This window comes from Scyliorhinus canicula, chromosome 21 (genome assembly GCF_902713615.1).
Source record: "Scyliorhinus canicula chromosome 21, sScyCan1.1, whole genome shotgun sequence".
NCBI lineage: Eukaryota > Metazoa > Chordata > Chondrichthyes > Carcharhiniformes > Scyliorhinidae > Scyliorhinus > Scyliorhinus canicula.
In genome coordinates this window covers 3,457,112-3,475,598 of record NC_052166.1, presented here as the reverse complement: position 1 = coordinate 3,475,598, position 18,487 = coordinate 3,457,112, and the positions used below count along the sequence as shown (strand labels likewise).

At 53.2% G+C, this 18,487-nt stretch overlaps 1 protein-coding gene across 1 annotated transcript; it reads left to right on the top strand.

Moving 5' to 3' along the window:
• The first annotated feature begins 2,023 nt into the window (after positions 1 to 2,023).
• On the top strand, positions 2,024 to 16,595 carry LOC119955873 (CXXC-type zinc finger protein 1-like). Its single transcript, XM_038782517.1, has 5 exons — positions 2,024 to 2,069; positions 5,121 to 5,217; positions 6,164 to 6,316; positions 13,676 to 13,824; positions 16,334 to 16,595. The coding sequence occupies exons 1-4, from the start codon at positions 2,047 to 2,049 to the stop codon at positions 13,820 to 13,822; spliced, it is 420 nt and encodes a 139-aa protein (XP_038638445.1). The 5' UTR covers positions 2,024 to 2,046; the 3' UTR covers positions 13,823 to 13,824; positions 16,334 to 16,595.
• Positions 16,596 to 18,487: the final 1,892 nt, after the last annotated feature.

The window sequence follows — 18,487 nt, the reverse complement described above, 5'->3', positions numbered from 1 at the left end:
CTCTCGAGCCTGTTACACAGGAACAGGACGAGGCCCATTCAGCCCCTCTCGAGCCTGTTACACAGGAACAGGAGGAGGCCCATTCAGCCCCTCTCGAGCCTGTTACACAGGAACAGGAGGAGGCCCATTCAGCCCCTCTCGAGCCTGTTACACAGGAACAGGAGGAATCCCATTCAGCCCCTCTCGAGTCTGTTACACAGGAACAGGAGGAGGCCCATTCAGCCCCTCTCGAGCCTGTTACACAGGAACAAGAGAAGGCCCATTCAGCCCCTCTCGAATCTGTTACACAGGAACAGGAGGCAGTCCATTCAGCCCCTCTCGAGCCTGTTACACAGGAACAGGACGAGGCCCATTCTGCCCCTCTCGAGCCTGTTACACAGGAACAGGAGGAGGCCCATTCAGCCCCTCTCGAGCCTGTTACACAGGAACAGGAGGTGGCACATTCAGCACCTCTCGAGCCTGTTACACAGGAACAGGAGGAGGCCCATTCAGCCCCTCTCGAGCCTGTTACACAGGAACAGGAGGAGGCCCATTCAGCCCCTCTCGAGCCTGTTACACAGGAACAGGTGGCCCATTCAGCCCCTCTCCAGCCTGTTACACAGGAACAGGAGGAGGCACATTCAGCCCCTCTCCAGCCTGTTACACAGGAACAGGAGGAGGCCCATTCAGCCCCCCTCGAGCCTGTTACACAGGAAGAGGAGGAGGCCCATTCAACACCTCTTGAGCCTATTACACAGGAACAGGAGGAGGCACATTCAGCCCCTCTCGAGTCTATTACACAGGAACAGGAGGAGGCCCATTCAGCCCCTCTCGAGCCTGTTACACAGGAACAGGAGGTGGCACATTCAGCACCTCTCGAGCCTGTTACACAGGAACAGGAGGAGGCCCATTCAGCCCCTCTCGAGCCTGTTACACAGGAACAGGAGGAGGCCCATTCAGCCCCTCTCGAGCCTGTTACACAGGAACAGGAGGTGGCCCATTCAGCCCCTCTCCAGCCTGTTACACAGGAACAGGAGGAGGCACATTCAGCCCCTCTCCAGCCTGTTACACAGGAACAGGAGGAGGCCCATTCAGCCCCCCTCGAGCCTGTTACACAGGAAGAGGAGGAGGCCCATTCAACACCTCTTGAGCCTATTACACAGGAACAGGAGGAGGCACATTCAGCCCCTCTCGAGTCTATTACACAGGAACAGGAGGAGGCCCATTCAGCCCCTCTCGAGCCTGTTACACAGGAACAGGAGGAAGCCCATTCAGCCCCTCTCGAGTCTGTTACACAGGAACAGGAGGAGGCCCATTCAGCACCTCTCGAGCCTGTTACACAGGAACAAGAGAAGGCCCATTCAGCCCCTCTCGAATCTGTTACACAGGAACAGGAGGCAGTCCATTCAGCCCCACTCGAGCCTGTTACACAGGAACAGGAGGAGGCCCATTCAGCCCCTCTCGAGCCTGTTACACAGGAACAGGAGGTGGCACATTCAGCACCTCTCGAGCCTGTTACGCAGGAACAGGAGGAGGCCCATTCAGCCCCTCTCGAGCCTGTTACACAGGAACAGGAGGAGGCCCATTCAGCCCCTCTCGAGCCTGTTACACAGGAACAGGAGGTGGCCCATTCAGCCCCTCTCCAGCCTGTTACACAGGAACAGGAGGAGGCACATTCAGCCCCTCTCCAGCCTGTTACACAGGAACAGGAGGAGGCCCATTCAGCCCCCCCTCGAGCCTGTTACACAGGAAGAGGAGGAGGCCCATTCAACACCTCTTGAGCCTATTACACAGGAACAGGAGGAGGCACATTCAGCCCCTCTCGAGTCTATTACACAGGAACAGGAGGCCCATTCAGCACCTCTCGAGTCTGTTACACAGGAACAGGAGGCCCATTCAGCACCTCTTGAGTCTGTTACCATTGATTGGTGCCAGCTACAAGGGTCAGAGTAAAAGAAAACTAGGATTGAAACAAATTAGGCAGATGTTTCCCTGACACGGACTCCATTCTCACTCCCCCTCTCTCTCTCTTGTTGACAGTACGAGAGCCAAACATCATTCGGATCAATGTACCCGACTCGCATCGAAGGGTGAGTATGAGCACAAGAACTGCCCCTGCGGCAGCAGGAGGGTGGGGACTGCCTCTCTGAGGGGGCGAGAGGTTGGGAACTGCCCCTTTGAGGGGACAAGATGGTGCAGACTGCCCCTTCGAAGGGGCAGGAAGGAGCAGACTGCCCCTTTGAGGGTGCGAGGGGTTGGGCTCTGCCCCTTTGAGAGAGCGAGGGGATAGAGACTGCCCCTTTGTTTTTTTATAAATAATTTTTATTGAAATTTTTACAAAATACAAAATATAAACATCTTAACTTAGTTAACATACAACCGCGGTAACCCCCCATGAACAGTACCCCCCCCCCCCCCAGCTTCAAGAACAACTTCAAACAAAAGGAAAGAACAAAAAGAAAGAAGAGAAAAACAAAAGAGAAAAAAAGAGAGAGATAGCACCCTCCACAAACCCATGTGCACAGTTCTCCCTCCCCCCAATCCTTACCCTTACCCCCCCCCCCCCGGTTGCTGCTGCTGTCGGCCTATATCCCTACCGTTCTGCCAGGAAGTCCAGAAAAGGCTGCCACCGCCTGAAAAACCCTTGTACTGATCCCCTCAGGGCAAATTTCACCCTCTCCAATTTAATGAACCCCGCCATATCCGAGATCCAGGCCTCCACGCTTGGGGGCCTCGCATCCTTCCATTGGAGCAAGATCCTCCGCTGGGCTACTAGGGACGCAAAGGCCAGAACCCCGGCCTCTATTGCCTCCTGCACTCCCGGCTCCACTGCAACCCAAAAAATTGCGAGTCCCCAGCCTGGCTCGACCCTGGATCCCACCACCCTCGACACCGTCTTTGCTACCCCCTTCCAGAACTCCCCCAATGCTGGGCACGCCCAAAACATACGGGCGTGGTTCGCTGGGCTCCCTGAGCACCTAGCACACCTGTCCTCGCCCCCGAAAAACCTACTCATCCTTGTCCCAGTCATGTGGGCCCTATGCAGCACCTTGAACTGTATGAGGCTAAGCCTCGCACAGGAAGAGGAGGAATTCACTCTCTCCAGGGCATCCGCCCACGTCCCCTCCTCAATCTCCTCCCCTAGCTCCTCTTCCCATTTACCCTTCAGTTCCTCCACCGAGGCCTCGTCTACCTCCTGCATTACCCGGTATATGTCCGAAATCCTCCCTCCTCCAACCCACACCCCCGAGAGCAACCGATCCCGCACCCCTCGTGCGGGCAGCAAGGGGAACCCCTCCACCTGCTGCCTGGCAAACGCCCTCACCTGGATGTACCTAAACATGCTCCCCGGGGGGAGCCCAAACTTCCCCTCCAACTCCCCCAAGCTCGCGAACCTCCCCTCCACAAACCGGTCCCCCAACCTCCTAACTGGCCCTGTGCCAGCTCAGAAATCCCCCATCAATGCTCCCTGGGACGAACCGATGGTTCCCCCGTATCGGGGCCGCCATCGAGCCCCCCATTTCTCCCCTATGCCGTCTCCATTGCCCCCAAATTTTGAGGGTACCCACCACCACCGGGCTCGTAGTATACCTCGTTGGAGGGAGCGGCAACGGCGCCGTTATTAGCGCTTCCAGGCTCGTGCTCACACAGGACTCCACCTCCATCCTCTTCCACGCTGCCCCCTCCTCGTTCGTTACCCACTTACGCACCATCGCTGCGTTGGCCGCCCAGTGAGACTGCCCCTTTGTGGGAGCGAGGAGGTGGAGACTGCCCCTTTGAGGGAGCGAGGAGGTGGAGACTGCCCCTTTGAGGGAGCGAGGGGGTGAAGACTGCCCCTTTGAGGGAGCGAGGAGGTGGAGACTGCCCCTTTGAGGGAGCGAGGAGGTGGAGACTGCCCCTTTGAGGGAGCGAGGGGGTGGATACTGCCCCTTTGAGGGAGCGAGGAGGTGGAGACTGCCCCTTTGAGGGAGCGAGGGGGTGGATACTGCCCCTTTGAGGGAGCGAGGAGGTGGAGACTGCCCCTTTGAGGGAGCGAGGGGTTGGAGACTGCCCCTTTGAGGGAGCGAGGGGGTGGAGACTGCACCTTTGAGGGAGCGAGGAGGTGGAGACTGCCCCTTTGAGGGAGCGAGGGGTTGGGCTCTGCCCCTTTGAGAGAGCGAGGGGTTGGAGTGTGCCCCTTTGAGGGAGCGAGGGGGTGGAGACTGCCCCTTTGAGGGAGCGAGGGGGTGGAGACTGCCCCTTTTGAGGGAGCGAGGGGTTGGACTCTGCCCCTTTGAGGGAGCAAGGGGTTGGAGTGTGCCCCTTTGAGGGAGCGAGGGGTTGGGCTCTGCCCCTTTGAGGGAGCGAGGGGTTGGAATGTGCCCCTTTGAGGGAGCGAGGAGGTGGAGACTGCCCCTTTAAGGGTGCGAGGGGTTGGGCTCTGCCCCTTTGAGGGAGCGAGGGGGTGGAGTGTGCCCTTTGAGGGAGCGAGGGGGTGGAGACTGCCCCTTTGAGGGAGCGAAGGGGTGGTGTGCCCCTTTGAGGGAGCGAGGGGTTGGAGTGTGCCCTTTTGAGGGAGCGAGGGGGTGGAGACTGCCCCTTTGAGGGAGCGAGGGGTTGGAGTGTGCCCCTTTGAGGGAGCGAGGAGGTGGAGACTGCCCCTTTGAGGGAGCGAGGGGTTGGGCTCTGCCCCTTTGAGGGAGCGAGGGTTTGGAGACTGCCCCTTTGTGGGAGCGAGGGGTTGGTGTGCCCCTTTGAGGGAGCGAGGAGGTGGAGACTGCCCCTTTGAGGGTGCAAAGAGGTGGAGACTACCCCTTTGAGGGAGCGAGGAGGTGGAGACTGCCCCTTTGAGGGAGCGAGGGGGTGGAGACTGCCCCTTTGAGGGAGCAAGGGGGTGGAGACTACCCCTTTGAGGGAGCGAGGGGTTGGAGTGTGCCCCTTTGAGGGAGCGAGGGGTTGGGCTCTGCCCCTTTTGAGGGGGCATGGTGGGGTTCACTGTTCGATGGGGCCATAGGGTGGGGACCACCTGTGCGAGAGGGGGCGGGAGCGTGGGGTCCGCCCGTTTGTGGTGGCCTGAGGGTGGGACCGCTCCCCCTGCCCGCTCTCCGGTCTGTTTGTCGGCATTTGAAATGACACAATCTCGAACTCTCTGACCCTCGCAGAGCCACACGCTTATTCTGTGACGTTTACAACACCCAGAGCAAAACCTACTGCAAGAGGCTTCAAGTGCTGTGTCCTGAACATTCGCGAGATCCCAAGGTAACGTCAGTGGCTGGGAATCCAACCTCTACTTTTTAAAGGGGAAACAGAGGATAAGACGTTTACTCAGTATTTATCTGTCTCTAACCCCGTGCTGTACCTGTCCTGGGAGTGTTTGATGGGGACAGTGTAGAGGGAGCTTTACTCTGTATCTAACCCCGTGCTGTACCTGTCCTGGGAGTGTTTGATGGGGACAGTGTAGAGGGAGCTTTACTCCGTATCTAACCCCATGCTGTACCTGCCCTGGGAGTGTTTGATGGGGACAGTGTAGAGGGAGCTTTACTCTATAGCTAACCCCGTGCTGTACCTGTCCTGGGAGTGTTTGATGTGGACAGTGTAGAGGGAGCTTTACTCTGTATCTAACCCCGTGCTGTACCTGTCCTGGGAGTCTTTGATGGGGACAGTGTAGAGGGAGCTTTACTCTGTATCTAACCCCGTGCTGTACCTGTCCTGGCAGTGTTTGATGGGGACAGTGTAGAGGGAGCTTTACTCTGTATCTAACCCCGTGCTATACCTGTCCTGGGAGTGTTTGATGGGGACAGTGTAGAGGGAGCTTTACTCTGTATCTAACCCCGTGCTGTACCTGTCCTGGGAGTGTTTGATGGGGACAGTGTAGAGGGAGCTTTACTCTGTATCTAACCCCGTGCTGTACCTGTCCTGGGAGTGTTTGATGGGGACAGTGTAGAGGGAGCTTTACTCTGTATCTAACCCCGTGCTGTACCTGTCCTGGGAGTGTTTGATGGGGACAGTGTAGAGGGAGCTTTACTCTGTATCTAACCCCATGCTGTACCTGTCCTGGGAGTGTTTGATGGGGACAGTGTAGAGGGAGCTTTACTCTGTATCTAACCCCGTGCTGTACCTGGCCTGGGAGTGTTTGATGGGGACAGTGTAGAGGGAGCTTTACTCTGTATCTAACCCTGTGCTGTGCTTTCTTCTTGATTCCCAGATCTCTGCAGATGAGGTGTGCGGTTGTCCAATCGTGAAGGATGTCTTTGAGCTGACAGGTGATTTCTGTCGAGCGGCCAAACGGAAGTGTAATAAACATTATTGCTGGGAGAAATTGCGAAGGGCAGAGGTTGACCTGGAGAGGGTGCGAGTGGTAAGTGGCCTAGAGCCTGACCGCAGGACAGGAGCAAACCATCTGTATCTATCTCTATTGATGTTAATCCAGCTCCCTCACACTGTCACTCAGTAACCCCTCTCCCCCAGCACCCTGTGTTACTGACTGTATCACTACTGATGTTAATCCAGCTCCCTCACACTGTCACTCAGTAACCCCTCTCCCCCAGCACCCTGTGTTACTGACTGTATCTGTACTGATGTTAATCCAGCTCCCTCACACTGTCACTCAGTAACGCCTCTCCCCCCAGCACCCTGTGTTACTGACTGTATCTCTACTGATGTTAATCCAGCTCCCTCACACTGTCACTCAGTAACCCCTCTCCCCGCCAGCACCCTGTGTTACTGACTGTATCTGTACTGATGTTAATCCAGCTCCCTCACACTGTCTCTCAGTAACCTCTCTCCCCCAGCACCCTGTGTTACTGACTGTATCTCCATTGATGTTAATCCAGCTCCCTCACACTGTCTCTCAGTAACCTCTCTCCCCCAGCACCCTGTGTTACTGACTGTATCTCCATTGATGTTAATCCAGCTCCCTCACACTGTCTCTCAGTAACCTCTCTCCCCCAGCACCCTGTGTTACTGACTGTATCTGTACTGATGTTAATCCAGCTCACTCACACTGTCACTCAGTAACCCCTCTCCCCCAGCACCCTGTGTTACTGACTGTATCTCTGTTGATGTTAATCCAGCTCCCTCACACTGTCACTCAGTAACCTCTCTCCCCCAGCACCCTGTGTTACTGACTGTATCTCTACTGATGTTAATCCAGCTCCCTCACACTGTCACTCAGTAACCCCTCTCCCCCCAGCACCCTGTGTTACTGACTGTATCTCTACTGATGTTAATCCAGCTCCCTCACACTGTCACTCAGTAACCCCTCTCCCCCAGCACCCTGTGTTACTGACTGTATCTCTACTGATGTTAATCCAGCTCCCTCACACTGTCACTCAGTAACCCCTCTCCCCCAGCACCGTGTTACTGACTGTATCTCTACTGATGTTAATCCAGCTCCCTCACACTGTCACTCAGTAACCCCTCTCCCCCAGCACCCTGTGTTACTGACTGTATCTCTACTGATGTTAATCCAGCTCCCTCACACTGTTACTCAGTAACCCCTCTCCCCCAGCACCCTGTGTTACTGACTGTATCTCTACTGATGTTGATCCAGCTCCCTCACACTGTCACACAGTAACCCCTCTCCCCCAGCACCCTGTGTTACTGACTGTATCTGTACTGATGTTAATCCAGCTCCCTCACACTGTCACTCAGTAACCCCTCTCCTCCAGCACCCTGTGTTACTGACTGTATCTCTACTGATGTTAATCCAGCTCCCTCACACTGTCACTCAGTAACCCCTCTACCCCAGCACCGTGTTACTGACTGTATCTCTATTGATGTTAATCCAGCTCCCTCACACTGTCACTCAGTAACCCCTCTACCCCAGCACCCTGTGTTACTGACTGTATCTGTACTGATGTTAATCCAGCTCCCTCACACTGTCACTCAGTAACCCCCCTCCTCCCAGCACCCTGTATTACTGACTGTATCTGTACTGATGTTAATCCAGCTCCCTCACACTGTCAATCAGTAACCCCTCCTCCCCAGCACCCTGTGTTACTGACTGTATCTGTACTGATGTTAATCCAGCTGCCTCGCACTGTCACTCAGTAACCCCCCTCCCCCAAGCACCCTGTGTTACTGACTGTATCTCTACTGATGGTAATCCAGCTCCCTCACACTGTCACTCAGTAACCCCTCTCCCCCAGCACCCTGTGTTACTGACTGTATCTCTATTGATGTTAATCCAGCTCCCTCACACTGTCACTCAGTAACCCCTCCCCCCCAGCACCCTGTGTTACTGACTGTATCTCTACTGATGTTAATCCAGCTCCCTCACACTGTCACTCAGTAACCCCTCTCCCCCCAGCACCCTGTGTTACTGACTGTATCTCTACTGATGTTAATCCAGCTGCCTCGCACTGTCACTCAGTAACCCCCCTCCCCCAAGCACCCTGTGTTACTGACTGTATCTCTACTGATGGTAATCCAGCTCCCTCACACTGTCACTCAGTAACCCCTCTCCCCCAGCACCCTGTGTTACTGACTGTATCTCTATTGATGTTAATCCAGCTCCCTCACACTGTCACTCAGTAACCCCTCCCCCCCAGCACCCTGTGTTACTGACTGTATCTCTACTGATGTTAATCCAGCTCCCTCACACTGTCACTCAGTAACCCCTCTCCCCCCAGCACCCTGTGTTACTGACTGTATCTCTACTGATGTTAATCCAGCTCCCTCACACTGTCACTCAGTAACCCCTCTCCCCCAGCACCCTGTGTTACTGACTGTATCTCTACTGATGTTGATCCAGCTCCCTCACACTGTCACACAGTAACCCCTCTCCCCCAGCACCCTGTGTTACTGACTGTATCTGTACTGATGTTAATCCAGCTCCCTCACACTGTCACTCAGTAACCCCTCTCCTCCAGCACCCTGTGTTACTGACTGTATCTCTACTGATGTTAATCCAGCTCCCTCACACTGTCACTCAGTAACCCCTCTACCCCAGCACCGTGTTACTGACTGTATCTCTATTGATGTTAATCCAGCTCCCTCACACTGTCACTCAGTAACCCCCCTCCTCCCAGCACCCTGTATTACTGACTGTATCTGTACTGATGTTAATCCAGCTCCCTCACACTGTCAATCAGTAACCCCTCCCCCCCAGCACCCTGTGTTACTGACTGTATCTGTACTGATGTTAATCCAGCTGCCTCGCACTGTCACTCAGTAACCCCCCTCCCCCCAGCACCCTGTGTTACTGACTGTATCCCTACTGATGGTAATCCAGCTCCCTCACACTGTCACTCAGTAACCCCTCTCCCCCAGCACCCTGTGTTACTGACTGTATCTCTATTGATGTTAATCCAGCTCCCTCACACTGTCACTCAGTAACCCCTCTCCCCCAGCACCCTGTGTTACTGACTGTATCTCTACTGATGTTAATCCAGCTCCCTCACACTGTCACTCAGTAACCCCTCTCCCCCAGCACCGTGTTACTGACTGTATCTGTACTGATGTTAATCCAGCTCCCTCACACTGTCACTCAGTAACCCCTCCCCCCAGCACCCTGTGTTACTGACTGTATCTCTACTGATGTTAATCCAGCTCCCTCACACTGTTACTCAGTAACCCCTCTCCCCCAGCACCGTGTTACTGACTGTATCTCTACTGATGTTAATCCAGCTCCCTCACACTGCCACTCAGTAACCCCTCTCCCCCAGCACCCTGTGTTACTGACTGTATCTCTACTGATGTTAATCCAGCTCCCTCACACTGTTACTCAGTAACCCCTCTCCCCCAGCACCCTGTGTTACTGACTGTATCTCTACTGATGTTAATCCAGCTCCCTCACACTGTCACTCAGTAACCCCTCTCCCCCAGCACCCTGTGTTACTGATTGTATCTCTACTGATGTTAATCCAGCTCCCTCACACTGTTACTCAGTAACCCCTCTCCCCCAGCACCCTGTGTTACTGACTGTATCTCTACTGATGTTGATCCAGCTCCCTCACACTGTCACACAGTAACCCCTCTCCCCCAGCACCCTGTGTTACTGACTGTATCTGTACTGATGTTAATCCAGCTCCCTCACACTGTCACTCAGTAACCCCTCTCCTCCAGCACCCTGTGTTACTGACTGTATCTCTACTGATGTTAATCCAGCTCCCTCACACTGTCACTCAGTAACCCCTCTACCCCAGCACCGTGTTACTGACTGTATCTCTATTGATGTTAATCCAGCTCCCTCACACTGTCACTCAGTAACCCCTCTACCCCAGCACCCTGTGTTACTGACTGTATCTGTACTGATGTTAATCCAGCTCCCTCACACTGTCACTCAGTAACCCCCCTCCTCCCAGCACCCTGTATTACTGACTGTATCTGTACTGATGTTAATCCAGCTCCCTCACACTGTCAATCAGTAACCCCTCCCCCCCAGCACCCTGTGTTACTGACTGTATCTGTACTGATGTTAATCCAGCTGCCTCGCACTGTCACTCAGTAACCCCCCTCCCCCAAGCACCCTGTGTTACTGACTGTATCTCTACTGATGGTAATCCAGCTCCCTCACACTGTCACTCAGTAACCCCTCTCCCCCCAGCACCCTGTGTTACTGACTGTATCTCTATTGATGTTAATCCAGCTCCCTCACACTGTCACTCAGTAACCCCTCCCCCCCAGCACCCTGTGTTACTGACTGTATCTCTACTGATGTTAATCCAGCTCCCTCACACTGTCACTCAGTAACCCCTCTCCCCCCAGCACCCTGTGTTACTGACTGTATCTCTACTGATGTTAATCCAGCTCCCTCACACTGTCACTCAGTAACCCCTCTCCCCCAGCACCCTGTGTTACTGACTGTATCTCTACTGATGTTAATCCAGCTCCCTCACACTGTCACTCAGTAACCCCTCTCCCCCAGCACCGTGTTACTGACTGTATCTCTACTGATGTTAATCCAGCTCCCTCACACTGTCACTCAGTAACCCCTCTCCCCCCAGCACCCTGTGTTACTGACTGTATCTCTACTGATGTTAATCCAGCTCCCTCACACTGTTACTCAGTAACCCCTCTCCCCCAGCACCCTGTGTTACTGACTGTATCTCTACTGATGTTGATCCAGCTCCCTCACACTGTCACACAGTAACCCCTCTCCCCCAGCACCCTGTGTTACTGACTGTATCTCTATTGATGTTAATCCAGCTCCCTCACACTGTCACTCAGTAACCCCTCTACCCCAGCACCGTGTTACTGACTGTATCTCTATTGATGTTAATCCAGCTCCCTCACACTGTCACTCAGTAACCCCCCTCCTCCCAGCACCCTGTATTACTGACTGTATCTGTACTGATGTTAATCCAGCTCCCTCACACTGTCAATCAGTAACCCCTCCCCCCCAGCACCCTGTGTTACTGACTGTATCTGTACTGATGTTAATCCAGCTGCCTCGCACTGTCACTCAGTAACCCCCCTCCCCCCAGCACCCTGTGTTACTGACTGTATCCCTACTGATGGTAATCCAGCTCCCTCACACTGTCACTCAGTAACCCCTCTCCCCCAGCACCCTGTGTTACTGACTGTATCCCTACTGATGGTAATCCAGCTCCCTCACACTGTCACTCAGTAACCCCTCTCCCCCAGCACCCTGTGTTACTGACTGTATCCCTACTGATGGTAATCCAGCTCCCTCACACTGTCACTCAGTAACCCCTCTCCCCCAGCACCCTGTGTTACTGACTGTATCTCTATTGATGTTAATCCAGCTCCCTCACACTGTCACTCAGTAACCCCTCCCCCCCAGCACCCTGTGTTACTGACTGTATCTCTACTGATGTTAATCCAGCTCCCTCACACTGTCACTCAGTAACCCCTCTCCCCCCCAGCACCCTGTGTTACTGACTGTATCTCTACTGATGTTAATCCAGCTCCCTCACACTGTCACTCAGTAACCCCTCTCTCCCCAGCACCCTGTGTTACTGACTGTATCTGTACTGATGTTAATCCAGCTCCCTCACACTGTCACTCAGTAACCCCTCTCCCCCAGCACCGTGTTACTGACTGTATCTCTACTGATGTTAATCCAGCTCCCTCACACTGCCACTCAGTAACCCCTCTCCCCCAGCACCCTGTGTTACTGACTGTATCTCTACTGATGTTAATCCAGCTCCCTCACACTGTTACTCAGTAACCCCTCACCCCCAGCACCCTGTGTTACTGACTGTATCTCTATTGATGTTAATCCAGCTCCCTCACACTGTCACTCAGTAACCCCTCTCCCCCAGCACCCTGTGTTACTGACTGTATCTCTACTGATGTTGATCCAGCTCCCTCACACTGTCACACAGTAACCCCTCTCCCCCAGCACCCTGTGTTACTGACTATCTGTACTGATGTTAATCCAGCTCCCTCACACTGTCACTCAGTAACCCCTCTCCCCCAGCACCCTGTGTTACTGACTGTATCTCTACTGATGTTAATCCAGCTCCCTCACACTGTCACTCAGTAACCCCTCTACCCTAGCACCGTGTTACTGACTGTATCTCTATTGATGTTAATCCAGCTCCCTCACACTGTCACTCAGTAACCCCTCTACCCCAGCACCCTGTGTTACTGACTGTATCCCTACTGATGGTAATCCAGCTCCCTCACACTGTCACTCAGTAACCCCTCTCCCCCAGCACCCTGTGTTACTGACTGTATCTCTACTGATGTTAATCCAGCTCCATCACACTGACACTCAGTAACCGCTCTCCCCCCAGCACCCTGTGTTACTGACTGTATCTCTACTGATGTTAATCCAGCTCCCTCACACTGTCACTCAGTAACCCCTCTCCCCCAGCACCCTGTGTTACTGACTGTATCTCTACTGATGTTAATCCAGCTCCCTCACACTGTCACTCAGTAACCCCTCTCCCCCAGCACCCTGTGTTACTGACTGTATCTCTACTGATGTTAATCCAGCTCCCTCCCACTGTCACTCAGTAACCCCCCTCCCCCCAGCACCCTGTGTTACTGACTGTATCTCTACTGATGTTAATCCAGCTCCCTCCCACTGTCACTCAGTAACCCCCCTCCCCCCAGCACCCTGTGTTACTGACTGTATCCCTACTGATGTTAATCCAGCTCCCTCACACTGTCACTCAGTAACCCCTCTCCCCCAGCACCCTGTGTTACTGACTGTATCCCTACTGATGTTAATCCAGCTCCCTCACACTGTCACTCAGTAACCCCCCTCCCCCCAGCACCCTGTGTTACTGACTATATCCCTACTGATGGTAATCCAGCTCCCTCACACTGTCACTCAGTAACCCCTCTCCCCCAGCACCCTGTGTTACTGACTGTATCTCTACTGATGTTAATCCAGCTGCCTCGCACTGTCACTCAGTAACCCCTCTCCCCCAGCACCCTGTTACTGACTGTATCTCTATTGATGTTAATCCAGCTTCCTCGCACTGTCACTCAGTAACCCCTCTCCCCCAGCACCCTGTGTTACTGACTGTATCTCTACTGATGTTAATCCAGCTCCCTCACGCTCAGTAGCCCCTCTCCCCCCAGCACCCTGTATTACTGACGATCTCTACTGATGTTAATCCAGCTCCCTCACACTGTCACTCAGTAACCCCTCCCCCCCAGCACCCTGTGTTACTGACTGTATCTGTACTGATGTTAATCCAGCTGCCTCGCACTGTCACTCAGTAACCCCTCTCCCCCAGCACCCTGTGTTACTGACTGTATCTGTACTGATGTTTAACCCTTCGCTGTGTGGCAGTGGTACAAACTGGATGAGCTGTTTGAGCAAGAGAGAAACGTGAGAATGGCCATGGCAAATCGGGCGGGACTTCTGGCACTGATGTTGCACCAAACCATCCAGCATGACCCCGTGACCACTGATCTGCGATCAAACAAGGAGCGATGAAGGTTAGTGAGCCGGACCTGTGTGTGTGTGTGTATGTGTGTGTGTGTGTGTGTGTGTGTGTACGCGCGCCTGTGCGCTATGACGGAGTGTGATGCCACTGGAGCTCGAGGGAGTGCAGGAGGGAGTGGAGCGGATGCTATCTCTTGTGGGGCATTTTTGGGAACGAGAGGTCGGAGTCTCAGGATAAGACGTAGCAAATTTAAAACAGAGATGAGAAGAAGCTACTTCTCCCAAAGGGTCGTGAATTTGTGGAATTCACTCCCCCAGAGTGCAGTGGATTCTGGGACTGAGTAAATTGGAGGAGTTAATCAGATTTTTAATTAGTGGGGTGGCATGTGACGCAGTGGTTAGCACTGGGACTGCGGCGTTGAGGACCCGGGTTCGAATCCCGGTCAGTGTGGAGTTTGCACATTCTCCCCGTGCCTGCATGGGTTTCGCCCCCACAACCCAAAGATGTGCAGGTTAGGTGGATTGGCCACGCTAAATTGCCCCTTAATTGGAAAAAAAAATGAATTGGGTCCTCTAAATTTATTTTTAAAGAAGGAATGGGTTGAAGGGTTACGGGGGTGGGGGGGGGGGGGAGAGGCCAGGATGAGATCAGCAGGATGGTATTGAACGGTGGAGCAGACTCGAGATGGATAAATTGCCCACTCCTGCTCTTGGTTCTGATGTTCTAAGAACAAACTATTCTGTCTAATTCCACCTGCCAGCTCTTGGTCTGTAGCCCTGTAGGTAACAGCACCTCAAGCATAAATCTGGTATCCTTGATTAATAAGGGGACCAGGGGTTTTGGGGAGAAGACAGAAGAATGGGGATGAGAAACACATCAGCCATTATCGAATGGCAGAGCAGACTCGATGGGCCAAAGGGCCTAATGTATCTTGTATCTTATGGTCTGAGCCCCAAGGTAAAGCAGGCAAACCCTCCAGCGAGCCCTACCTGCAAGCCCCCTTTACAAGACAGGAGTAGGCCCTTCAGCCTGTTCCGCCGTTCGATAAGCTCACCCCACAGTCCGACCGTCCGATCACGAGAGTCACCAGTGTTTACCCAGTCGCTGGTCGTCCTTAACGGACAGTCGCAGATTAACCTTACCGCATTGCTGTCGGGGGAGGCATTGTTCGTTCCCACCTCTGACATCTCAGCGGTAGGACAGTTTTTCCTTCAGGTGCCTGGTTGGGTTTTGTCTGCGATACCACATGCACAGCCCAATAATTTGAAGTCCATTTAACCGGTGCGTGGCAGCAAACAGTGTCTACTTCCTGTAAGAGCTACGGCAAACTGAACTGGAGACTGGACCTGTAGCAGATTGTCCCGACGGATGGGCTACATCTCCAGCAAAGCACGGCCAGCAGATCCGTGTGGCTTAAGTTGACCTGTTGAGACTTTGTTCTCCCCCCCCCCCCCCCCCGCCCACAATAGCCCAATGATTTTATCCCCTTTGCAAAAAAAAAATCATCCCACCCCATTCTCTGAGAAAAGAACATCCTCATCAGCCCAATGAGCCTGTTCCAAACAGCTTCTAACGTAATTATGTATTTTATTTTTCTCCAATAAGGAGACCAGAATAATATGTGGTTCTCCAGATGCCGTCGCACCAGTTGCCCCGTAACGGGATGTGGTCAAACACCCTGACTATACGCCGTTTCCCTTGGCATTAACAATGCCGGCCCACGTGGCCGAGCAGCCCCATCGTGGGCTGCAGCTGGTGGTGGCTGTCATGTGAGAGTACCTTTGAGAAATGGGTGTTTATAAATGGGTGTGTATATAAATATCTGTAGTGAGAGTACCTTTAAGAAATGGGTGTTTATTACTGCAGTGATGTCAGAGTGAGTGGAGCTGGGCTGTCTGTCGGCTTTTTACTTTCGTTTTAGGCTGTTTGCTGCAGGGTGTGTTTTTGTTGCGTTTTCAGAGCTGGATAGCTGCAGTCACAGCCAGAAGGTGTATTAGAATCTCTCTCTGTAATCTAAAGACTGTAAATCGATCCTGGTGATTTAAAACTAATAACAGTCGTGACTTTAACCTGATGTACTTCTGGTAAAAGGTGTTTTAAGTCTTATGGATGTTAAAAGGAAAGCTTAAAGGATTACTTCGTGTTGTATTCTTTGGGGGATGTATTTGAATTAACGGTTGCTAAGATGTTGACTGTACGTTTTAAAAAGGTTAACTTGGGTTCATAGAATAAACATTGTTTTGCTTTAAAAAATACTTTTCCATTTCTGCTGTACCACACCTGTAGAGTGGGCCGTGTGCTCCCATACCACAATCTAGTAAAAGTTGTGGGTCAGGTGAACTCCATGATACACTTTGGGGTTCCCTAAACCCTGGCCCAGAACAGTGACATAGAGGGCCGTCCCCCGCACCAGCATCCCCGGGATCCCCCTGCCCCGGCGAGAGAGTCGCCGCCTCCTTCAGACGCCAGACCTAAACCCTGAACCGTGCGGATATTTTCTCTGGTTTATCTTTCGCAGCCTTTTCTATTTGTGAACGGCGGCCTTTTCTTTTGTTTTTCAGACATCGCCGTCATTTCCCCAGGGCGTAAGGAGGCGGCGAGGAGATCCTCCTTTTGACAAACGTGCGCCAGACTCGGTGACGAGGCAGCGCGTCGTCTCTCAATCTGCCAAAAGGAGGGGATGTAGGCCGAGCCCGATGATTGGTGCAGTGTGGCTCCTTGCCTTTTTTAAAAAAATGTACAGAATGTGGGTGTAAATTCCGATTTTTACAATTTTCTCTCGTGTTGCCTGTCAGAGTAATAAAAGGGTCCAGCTGTTTCCTACTACTGACTGTTGCAGCTGCTACGTTCGGAGGCTTGGAGAACGGGGGCACCAACCTGGCAACAGTAAACCCTCACCCCACCCCATATACCCCTTCCAGTTTGTTTTATTCCCTGCTTCCTGCCCTTGTTGAAAGTGCGACTGCAGCATTGCACAAGAATTAGGAGCCGGTGGAGAATATTCGGCCCCTCGATCCTGCTCCCCCCCCCCCCCTGTCGATGAGATTGCGTCTGATCTGATCGTGGTGTCAACTCCACTTTCCTGTCTGCCTCACCCCCTCTCCATGACCCCCGACCCCCTCGTCGATCAGAAATCTGTCAAACCCCACCTTGAATATATTCAACGAGCCTCAGCCCCCACTGCTGTCTGGGGTGGAGGGGGGGGGGGATTCCACAGACTGACCCCCCCCCCTTTCTGAGACAAGAGATTTCTCATCTTCTGCGGCCCATCGAGTCTGCAACGACGCATGTAAAACACCTGGCCTACCTACCTAACCCCGTTGGCCAGCACTTGGCCCATAGCCTCCAATGTGATGACGTGCCGTGCCCATCCAGGTACTTTTTAAAGAATGTGAGGCAACCCAGCCCTACCACCCCCCCAGGCCGTGCGTTCCGGACCCTCACCACCCTCTGGGTAAAGACTTTTTCCTCAAATCCCCCCTGAACCTTCTGCCCCTCACCTTGAACTTGTGTTCCCCCCCCCCCTTGACCCTTCAACTAAGGGGGAACAGCTGCTCCCTATCCACCCTGTCCATGCCCCTTGTAATCTTGTCCACCTCGATCAGGTCGCCCCCTCAGTCTTCTCTGCTCCAGAGAAAACAACCAAGTTTATCCAACCTCTCTTCATAACCTCTCTGTTCCATCCCAGGCAACATCCTGGTGAATCTCCTCTGCACCCCCTCCAGTCCAATCACATCCTTCCTATAATGTGGTGACCAGAATTACACTCAGTACTCCAGCTGTGGCCTCACCAAAGTTCTGTGCAACTCCCAACATGGCCTCCCTGCTTTTGGAATCTATGCCTTGACTGATAAAGACAATAATAATAATAATCGCTCATTGTCACAAATAGGCTTCGATGAAGTTACTGTGAAAAGCCCCTAGTCGCCACATTCCGGCGCCTGTTCAGGAGAGGCCGGTACGGGAATTGAACCCACGCTGCTGGCCTTGTTCTGCATTACAAGCAGCTGTTTAGCCCACTGTGCTAAACCAGCCCCTAATAATAATAACCTTTTATTGTCATAAGTATGAAGTTACTGTGAAACGCCCCTAGTCGCCACATTCTGGCGCCTGTTCAGGGAGGCGGTACGGGACTTGAACCTGTGCTGCTGGCCTCGTTCTGCATCACAAACCAGCTGTCTAGCCCACTGAGCTAAGGGAATTATCAAAGACAAGTGTCCCATATGCCTCTTTCACCACCCGATTAACCTGCCTTTCCGCCTTCAGAGATCTATGGACAAACACGCCACGGTCCCTTTGCTCCTCGGTACTTCCCAGTGTCGGGCCATTCATTGAATACTTCCTTGTCACATCACTCCTTCCAAAGTGTATCATCTCACACTTGCAGGGTTGAATTCCATCTGCCACTGTTCTGCCAATCTCGTCATCTGTGTCATTTATATAATTGACAAACGATAGGGGGTCCCAGCACAGATCCCTGTGGTACGCCACTGGACACTGGCTTCTAGTCACTAAAGCAGCCGTCTGTCATCACCCTCTGTCTCCGACAGCGAAACCAATTATGAATCCACCTTATCAAGTTCGCCTGTATCCCATGGTGCATTTGCCCTCTTTATAAACCTCCCATGTGGAACCTTGTCAAAGGCTTTGCTGGAATCCACGTAAACTACATCAACTGCACCACCCTCATCTACACACCTGGTCACATGCTCAAA